Genomic DNA, 9,856 nt, shown 5'->3' with positions numbered 1-9,856 from the left:
CTATTCCACATACTGTCAATACACCAGGTGTAGGTACTCACCTGTCTGCTGTAAACGTATTGTACTACATTGGGAAATTCCACATACGTCTATACACCAGGTGTAGGTAACTCACCTGTCTGCTGTAAACGTATTGTACTACATTGGACCTATTCCACAATGTCTAATACACCAGGTGTAGGTAACTCACCTGGTCTGCTGTAAAACTATTGTACTACTCTGGACCTATCCACATACGGTCTAATACACCAGGTGTAGGTAACTCACCTGTCTGCTGTAAACGTATTGTACTACATTGGAACTATTCCACATACGGTCTTAGTACACCAGGTGTACGTAACTCACCTGTCTGCTCTGAGCTGACACACATCCCAGCACATACCACCACTCCCTCCAGCTCCAACTACGACAGCCTATCGTCGTTGCGATGAAGCAGCCCGTTCGGCCCATCCCCGCGCTGCAGTGTACGATGACGGGCCCTGCGACGGGGAGCTGTCCTGTTCCTTCTCCACGTCTCTCATCAGCTGGAGCAGGGGCTGGGGCGCTGTCTGGGGTCTTATGGTCCGGCCATGATGTGTACCAGTAGTGCTTCACCACACGACTCTGGGCCCCTTGCTGTGAAAGAGACAAAGACACACAGAGTTTGAGTAAGATCAGATTGTGGTTTCAGTCTAGTTTAAAGTAACTGTCCAGTGTTTATTTCTATGAAATATGACCTTTAATCAATGACTATGTGAGTGAAATAGTTTTCCTTCTAAACATTTTTATAAATTATGTTAATAAAGCACCTTTCTGTTTTGGAACGGTTGGTCGTACCTCAACAACGAGAATGGGTGTGGTTCTACCTCAACAACAGAATAGTTGTGGTCGTACCTCAACAACAGAATGGTGTGGCCGTACCTCAACAACAGAATAGTGTGGTCGTACCCCAACAACAGAATGGTGTGGTCGTACCCCAACAACAGAATGGTGAGGTCGTACCCCAACAACAGAATGGTGTGGTCGTACCTCAACAACAGAAATTGTGTGGTCGTACCCCAACAACAGAATGGTGGTGGTCGTACCCCAACAACAGAATGGTGTGGTCGTACCCCAACAACAGAATGGTGTGCTCGTACCCCAACAACAGAATGTGTGGTCGTACACCAACAACAGAAAGGTGTGGTCGTACCTCAAACAACAGAATAGTGTGGTCGTACCTCAACAACAGAATGTGGGAGGGGCGTACCTCAACAAACAGAATGGTGTGGTCGTACCTCAACAACAGAATGGTGAGGGCGTACCCCAACAACAGAATGGTGTGGGTCGTACCCCAACAACAGAATGGTGTGGTCGTACCCCAACAAACAGAATGGTGTGGGCGTACCTCAACAACAGAATGGTGTGGCGTACCCCAACAACAGAATAGTGTGGGGTGTACCCCCAACAACAGCAGAATGGTGTGGTCGTACCCCAACAACAGGAATGGTGTGGGCGTACCTCAACAACAGAATGGTGTGGGTGTACCCCAACAACAGAATGGTGTTGGTCGTACCCCAACAACAGAATGGTGTGGTCGTACCCTCAACAACAGAATGGTGTGGGCGTAACCTCACAACAGAATGTGTGGCGTACCCCAACAACAGAATAGTGTGGGTGTACCCCAACAACAGAATGGTGTGGTCGTACCCAACAACAGAATGGTAAAGTGGGCGTACCTCAACAAACGAATGTGTGGGCGTACCCCAACAACAGAATAGTGGGGTGTACCCCAACAAAAGATGTGTGGTCGTACCCCAACAACAGAATAGTGGGGCGTACCCCAACAACAGATAGTGGGTTACCCCAACAACAGAATAGTGGGTGTATACCGGTCATAAAAAAATATTAACGCAAGTAGATCGCTGATGGTCAGTTCAACCTCCTCTATGGAAAATAGCAAGCATTTTGGAAACGGTCTGTTTGAGATAAACATTTGAGGGTTTTTGAAGTGTTTAATTTTTCTCCAATTTATGCTGTGGTCACAAAACACAAGTAGGGCCTTATGGAAGTCAAACAAAAACATGGACTTTTAAAAGTGTAGATTTTCAATGGAGAGTTAAATAAGTGATAAATAAGTGATAGAAAAAGTGATAGAAACCCACAGCGATCCAGTATGTCAATGGGTTTCATCACTAAGTGAAAAGTACCTTCAGGGTGAGGGAACGACAGGTGTAGTTGTCACACTCTGGTCACGTTGTTAATGAGCACCTCCACCTTGCCGTAGATACCACGCCCTCTGGCCAGTACAGAACACATTTCTGGAACAGACAACATCATTAATCACTACACATGTTATCGTATCGCCAATCATTATTGATCCAGTGTATTAACCCTTGTCAATAACACTATGATAAACGGGATTATGTCATGTAATCCTGTCAAATTTACATGTGTAGAATTCACGTACATATTTGTTTATACCTATGGTTTCCTGTGTGTTGTGTGTGTGTGTGTGTTTAGGGTTGAATATTTTCCCGGGTATTTTAAAAAAATTATCCATCCCGAGAATAAATCACTTTTCTCCCGGAGTAAACCAGTATTTCCGCCAAAACCATAAATGTCATTCTTAAAGCATAGACACCATATAAATATGCTTTATATTTAATTAGATTAGAGCTTTGATCAGCACGACAAATCAAGCCTGATGCTACCTGAGACTGATGAGACATACAATAAAGATATTTAGATAATATTATATTATATGTAATATATTAGACATACGTTGAAGGACATTTTTTAGATTAGCTGACTGCGTGTTAACACCTCCTCTGTCTGAAAAGCCTGTCTATGTCTGACAGTCTGTGTCAGCGTCTGAAACAGCTCTGTCTGCGTCTGGGCTCTGTCCTGGTGTCTGGAAACAGCTCTGTCTCAGCTGTCTGGAAACAGCTCTGTCTCATCTGTCTGGAAACAGCTCTGTCTCTGCTGCTGGAAACAGCTCTGTCTCTGCTGTCTGGAAACAGCCTTGTCTCTGCTGTCTGGAAACAAGCTCTGTCTCAGCTGTCTGGAAACAGCTCTGTCTTCAGCTGTCTGGAAACAGCTCTGTCTCGCTGTCTGGAAACAGCTCTGTCTCTGCTGTCTGAAACAGTCTGTCTCTGCTGTCTGGAAAACGCTCTGTCTTCAGCTGCTCTGGAAACAGCTCTGTCTCAGCAGTCTGGAAACAGCTCTGTCTTCAGCTGTCTGGGAAACGCTTCTGTCTCATGCTGTCTGGAAACAGCTCGTCTCAGCTGTCTGGGACAACAGCTCTGTCTCAGCTGTCTGGAAACAGCTCTGTCATCTGCTGTCTTCTGGAAAACAGCTTCTGTTCTCAGCTGTTCTGGAAACAGCTCTGTCTCAAGCTGTCTGGAAACAGCTCTGTCTCAGCTGTCTTGCGAACAGCTCTGTCTTCTGCTGTCTGGAAACAGCTCTGTCTCTGCTGTCTGGAAAACAGTCTCTGTCTGACAGCCGCTGTCTGGAAAACAGCTCTGTCTCTGCTGTCTGGAAACAGCTCTGTCTCTGCTGTCAAAGGAAACAGCTCTGTCTCTGGCTGTCTGGAAAACAGCTCTGTCTCTGCTGTCTGGAAACAGCTCTGTTCTCAGCTGTCTGGGAAAAACAGCTCTGTCTTCTGCTGTTCTGGAAACAGCTCTGTCTCTGCTGTCTGGAACAGCTCTGTTCTCTGCTGTCTGGAAAAGCTCTGTCTCTGCTGTCTTGGAAACAGCTCTGTCTCTGCTGTCTGGAAACGCTCTGTTCTGCTGTCTGGAAACAGCTCTGTCTCTGCTGTCTGGAAAACAGCTCTGTCTCTGCTGTCTGGAAACAGCTTCTGTCTCTGCTGTCTGGAAACAAGCTCTGTCTCTGCTGTCTGGAAACAGCTCTGTCTCTGCTGTCTGGAAACAGTTCTGCGTCTGGAAACAGCTTGTATCAGCTTCTGGGAACAGCTCTGTCTGCTGTCTGGAAACAGCTCTGTCTCTTGCTGTCTGAACAGCTCTTGTGCTGAAACAGCTCTGTCTCTGCTGTCTGGAAAACAGCTCTGTCTCTGCTGTCTGGAAAACAGCTCTGTCTCCATGCTGTCTGGAAACAGTCTCTGTTCTCTGCTGTCTGGAAACAGCTCTGTCTCTGCTGTCTGGAAACAGCTCTGTCTCATCTGTCTGGGAAACAGCTTCTGTCTACAACTCTGCTCTTGGGAAAACAGCTCTGTCTCTGCTGTCTGGAAACACTTGCTCTGTCTCTGCTCTTGTCTGGAAACAGCTCTGTCTCTGCTGTCTGGAAAACAGCTTCGTCTCTGCTGTCTTGGAAACAGCTCTGGTCTCTGCTGTCTGGAAACAGCTCTGTCTCTGCTGTTCTGAACAGCTCTGTTCTCAGCTGTCATGGACAGTTTACTCCGCTCGTATAGGTCAGTGAGGTTTAAACTTGGTCTTCTAAGAATTACTGCACTGAATGTCTCACCTGAAAGAGGTATGCTAGGACATCTTATATTAGGGCTATATATCAATCTACAAACAGGATTACCTGTTTGGAATCATCTCTTACAGGGGGAGATGTGTACATTAGACGCACATTCAGTCCTTATATTAGTGTAGCAAGACTACGCTGCAGCAAATGCAGTCCTACTGCGGCTCCCTGCTGAGAGGTGCTGTCTGTCCGCACCAGAGCGTTGATGACTGATCACGGGAGAGAGCAGAGAGAAGGATTGAGAAGAAACCAGATTTCAACATCACATATAATTTAAACAGTTCCATTTCACGTCACGTGCATAATAAAGAATTTTATTATTATTTATAGTTTTTTCACTGTTATTTATCCCGGGAAAAAGGGATGGGTTTTGGCAGTAAATCTCTGTAACCCGCTGTTCCCGCTATTCAACCCTAGTGTGTGTGTTGTGTGCGTGTGCGTTGAGGGTTGGTGCGTGTGTGTGTGTGTGTGTGTGTGTGTGTGTGTTGTGTGTGTGTGAGTGCACCCGCTACCTCGTTCTTCTCCCTGAGCTTGGTGATCATGATGATGACAGGACAGTCTTCCTGCCAGGCCATCTGCCAGAAATCATTCACTGTGTGATCATGGACCCTGGGTGGCGATGTAGGCTTCTCATCGCCTAGGTAACCCTGAGAAACAGGAGAGGGAGGGAGAGCGAGGGAGGTTAGGGGGAGAAAAGGGAGGGAGAGAGAGGAGAGAGGACTATTAGCAAACTGGTACACAGGAATCTTGACTGGACAAACAGTTTTTGTAAACCGACTAGACAGAGGACTTTTTAAGCATATGTACATGAAGACATGAAAGGACAGGTTGTTAGACATGATGAATGGACAGGTTGTTAAGACATGATAATGGGACAGGTTGTTAAGACATGATGAATGGACAGGTTGTAAGACGTGATGATGGACAGGTTGTTAAGACATGATGAATGGGACAGGTTGTTAAGACATGTATGACAGAGCTAATGACAGTAGCATGATGAATGGACAGGTTGTTAAACATGATGAATGGACAGGTTGTTAAGACATGATGAATGGACAGGTTGTTAAACATGTGAATGGACAGTTGTAGATGATAATGAGCGGTGACTGATGAATGGACAGGTTGTTAAGACATGATGAATGGGCAGGTTGTTAAGACAGATGAATGGCAGGTTGTAAGACGTGATGAATGGACAGGTTGTTAAGACATGAGAGACAGTGTTAGTATGAATGGACAGGTTGTTAACAGATGAATGAAGGTAAGACGTGAGAATGGACAGTTGTTAAGGACATGATGAATGGCAGGTTGTTAAGACATGATGATGGACAGGTTGTTAAGACGTGATGAGGACAGGTTGTTAAGACTGATGATGGAGGTTGTTAAGACATGATGATGGACAGGTTGTTAAGAATGTATGAATGGGCAGGTTGTTAAGCGTGATGAAGGACAGGTTGTTAAGACATGATGAATGGACAGGTTGTTAAAGACATATGAATGGACAGGTTGTTAAGACATGATGAATGGACAGGTGTTAAGACGATATGAATGGACAGGTTTTAAGACGTGTGAGATGGGCAGGTTTGTTAAGACATTGATGAATGGACAGGTTGTTAAACTGATGAGAATGGCAGGTTGTTAAGACAGTCAGGAGTCAACTAACCCATCATTAGGTGTTCATATTTCTGTCTTATTATGTGTGCTGCTATTTATTTATTAAAATACATTTTTATTTAACCTTATTTAACTAAGCAAGTAAGTTAAGAACAAATTTACAATGGGGCTACCCCCGCCAAACCCGGACCGACGCTGGGCCAATTGTGCAGCCCCTAATGGACTCCAAATCAGGCAGGTCTGTATATCTCTATGGTGTTAACTTACTGTCCAGGGAGATAAACCACAGCAGGTCTGATTATCCTCTATGGTGTTAACTACTGTCCAGGGAGATAAACCACAGCAGGTCTGATTATCCTCTATGGTGTTACTACTGTCCAGGGAGATAAACCACAGCAGGTCTGATTATCCTCTATTGGTGTTAGATACTGTCCAGGGAGATAAACCACAGCAGGTCTGAATATCCTCTATGGTGTTAGCTACTGTCCAGGGAGATAAACCACAGCAGGTCTGATTATTCCTCTATGGTGTTAACTACTGTCCAGGGGAGATTAAACCACAGCAGGTCTGATTATCCTCTATGGTGTTAACTACTGTCCAGGGAGAATGAGATAAACCACAGCAGGTCTGATTATCCTCTATGGTGTTAACTACTGTCCAGGGAGATAAACCACAGCAGGTCTGAATATCCTCTATGGTGTTAACTATTGTCCAGGGAGATTAACCACAGCAGGTCTGATTATCCTCTATGGTGTGAAAGAGAAAACGAGTGTGACGTCCCATATGGCACCCTATTCCCTATATAGTGCACTACTTTTGACCAGAATGTAGTGCACTAAATAGGGAATAGGGTGCCATTTTGGAGTCGTCCTAGTAGTTGAGCTTCCTGCAGTGACTACAGGGGAAGTGACCCTATTGTATCTGCAGCCCAACGGGTCATTAGAGAGTGGGTTCACTAGTTCCTCCGGGCCTGGCCTCTTTCTCCTTCTGTTCTCTCCATAGACTTACATCAGAAACAATGTCCTCGCTCCCCTGGCCTCACTGCTACGCTTTTCGTTCCCAAGATGTATAAACCCGATAGGAGAATCTGAAGTTGTTTGTTTAAAAAGGAAACAATAACTTTAAACAAACCCAGTCTTATATCACACCACTCAGTTCAACAACACCGATATGTTATATAATATAACATGAAATATGACTGCATAAACTAAGCTAAAAATGACCAGTTAGAATCCAGGGTGAAAGAATGAAAAAATCTGACTACGTTTCATGAGTTCAGTTCTAATCTCTAATCTGTTTTAATCTGACTATGTATACCTGTGCAGACAACTTTAATCTGTGTTTTAATCTGGCTATGCAAACCTGTACAGCCAATTTTAATCTGTGTTTTAATCTGGCTATGCAAACCTGTACAGCCAACTTTAATCTGTGGTTTAATCTGACTATACATACCTGTACAGCCAACTTTAATCTGTGTTTTAATCTGACTCTGCATACCTGTACAGCCAACTTTAATCTGTGTTTTAATCTGACTATGCAAACCTGTACAGCTAACTTTCAGGAAAAGCTTTTTACCTGTTCATTATGAGAGCGCTATCATGTGTCATTTTGTCTCTAAGAGTTCACTGTTGTTTCACAACCACAGCATCCACTTGGTTTGGGTTCAGAATTCAATGTGTTAACAAACAATGGTTTGTGTGTGTGTGTGTGTGTGTGTGTGTGTGTGTGTGTGCGTGCGTGCGTGCGTGCGTGTGTGCGTGCGTGCGTGCGTGCGTGCGTGCGTGTATAACTTACCCTAATGTAGTTGGCGTTGATGTAGCTGCTGAGAGGGTCGAAGGAGCTCTTGGTCCTCAGGATCACTCTGGAATGTGGATCTACAGGAGACAATATATCTGTTAGTGACTAGAGGGTTCTAGCTAATAGAATCAGATAGATATGTTAGTAACTAGAGGGTTCTAGCTATTAGATCAGATATATATGTTAGTGACTGGAGGGTCTAGCTAATAGAATCAGATAGATATGTTAGTGACTGGAGGGTTCTAGCTATTAGAATCAGATAGATATGTTAGTGACTGGAGGGTTCTAGCTATTAGAATCAGATAGATATATTAGTGACTAGAGGGTTCTAGCGAATAGAATCAGATAGATCTGTTAGTGACTAGAGGGTTCTAGCTAATAGAATCAGATAGATCTGTTAGTGACTAGAGGGTTCTAGCTATAGAATCAGATATATATGTTAGTACTAGAGGGTTCTAGCTAATAGAATCAGATAGATATGTTAGTGACTAGAGGGTTCTAGCTAATAAATCAGATAGATATGTTAGTAACTGGAGGGTTCTAGCTAATAGAATCAGATAGATATGTTAGTACTGAGGGTTCTAGCTAATAGAATCAGATATATATGTTAGTGACTGGAGGTTCTAGCTATAGAATCAGATAATATGTTAGTAACTGGAGGGTTCTAGCTATAGAATCAGATAGATCTGTTAGTGCTAGAGGGTCTAGCTATTAGAATCAGATAATATGTTAGTGACTAGAGGGTTCTAGCTAATAGAATCAGAAGATATGTTAGTGACTAGAGGGTTCTAGCTATAGAATCAGATAGATATGTTAGTGACTAGAGGGTTCTAGCTAATAAATCAGATAATATGTTAGTAACTGGAGGGTTCTAGCTAATAGAATCAGATTAGATCTGTTAGTGACTAGAGGGTTCTAGCTAATAGAATCAGATAGATATGTTAGTGACTGGAGGGTTCTAGCTATTAGAACAGATAGATATGTTAGTGACTAGAGGGTTCCAGCTTAATAGAACCAGATATGATATGTTAGTCACTAGAAGGTTTCCATTAGACCAGCTCACAACGGCTTTGACGGACAGCAGTTCAGACCATGCATGAGGACAGGTCAGGAAATAACAACACATCCTGTTTTCCTCTCTACTTCTTAGTTCAAGATCACTTGTTCTGTCTGGACTGTTCTGTCTGGACTGTTCTGTCTGGACTGTTCTGTCTGAAGTGTTCTGTCTGGAGTGTTCTGTCTGGAGTGTTCTGTCTGGACTTCTCTGTCTGAAGTGTTCTGTCTGTACTGTTCTGTCTGTACTGTTCTGTCTGGACTGTGCTGTCTGATGCTGTCTGTACTGTTCTGTCTGTAAGTTCTGTCTGGATGTTCTGTCTGTACTGTCTGTCTGTACTTGTTCTTGTCTGGACTGTTCTGTCTGTAACTGTTCTGTTCTGTACTGTTCTGTCTGGACTGTTCTTCTTGTCTGGACTGTTCTGTCTGGACTGTTCTTTCTGGACTTTCTGTCTGGACTTTCTGTCTGGACTGTTCTGTTCTGGACTGTTCTGTTCTGGGACTGTTCTGTCTGGACTGTTCTTTCTGACTTGTTCTTTCTGGACTGTTCTGTCTGGACTGTCTGTCTGACTGGTTCTGTTCTGCGGTGGAGTGTTCTGTTCTGGGTGTTCTGTCTGGACTGTTCTGTCTGGACTGTTCTGTCTGGACTGTTCTGTCTGGAGTGTTCTGTCTGGCCGTTTCTGTTCTGGACCGTTCTGTCTCGACTGTTCTTTCTGGAGTGTTCTGTCTGGAGTGTTCTGTCTGGACTGTTCTTTCTGGACTGTTCTTTCTGGACTGTTCTTTCTGGACTGTTCTGTCTGGACTGTTCTGTCTGGGACTGTTCTGTCTGGACTGTTCTTTCTGCGACTGTTTCTGTCTGGACCGTTTCTGTCTTCGGACTGTTTCTTTCTGGAGCTGTTCTGTCTGGAGTGTTCTGTCTGGAGTGTGTCTGTCTGGACTGTTCTTTCGA

The 9,856-nt window shown here is 44.2% G+C and overlaps 1 protein-coding gene across 1 annotated transcript in view; it reads right to left on the bottom strand.

Annotated features, from left to right (window-relative positions):
* Positions 1–318: 318 nt before the first annotated feature.
* The window catches only part of LOC112076161 (receptor-type tyrosine-protein phosphatase R-like), a gene marked incomplete at its 5' end in the record, with an annotated part of 21,679 nt that continues 12,141 nt past the window's right edge, over positions 319–9,856 (bottom strand). The window contains 8 exon segments of the mRNA XM_024143032.2: positions 319–482; positions 485–539; positions 541–615; positions 2,169–2,207; positions 2,209–2,255; positions 2,258–2,279; positions 4,959–5,093; positions 7,852–7,931. Coding sequence (XP_023998800.2) covers positions 319–482; positions 485–539; positions 541–615; positions 2,169–2,207; positions 2,209–2,255; positions 2,258–2,279; positions 4,959–5,093; positions 7,852–7,931 — 617 coding nt within the window.

Source organism: Salvelinus sp. IW2-2015, unplaced genomic scaffold, assembly GCF_002910315.2.
Source record: "Salvelinus sp. IW2-2015 unplaced genomic scaffold, ASM291031v2 Un_scaffold3602, whole genome shotgun sequence".
Taxonomy (NCBI): Eukaryota; Metazoa; Chordata; class Actinopteri; order Salmoniformes; family Salmonidae; genus Salvelinus; species Salvelinus sp. IW2-2015.
This window is presented reverse-complemented; position numbering and strand designations above follow the sequence as displayed.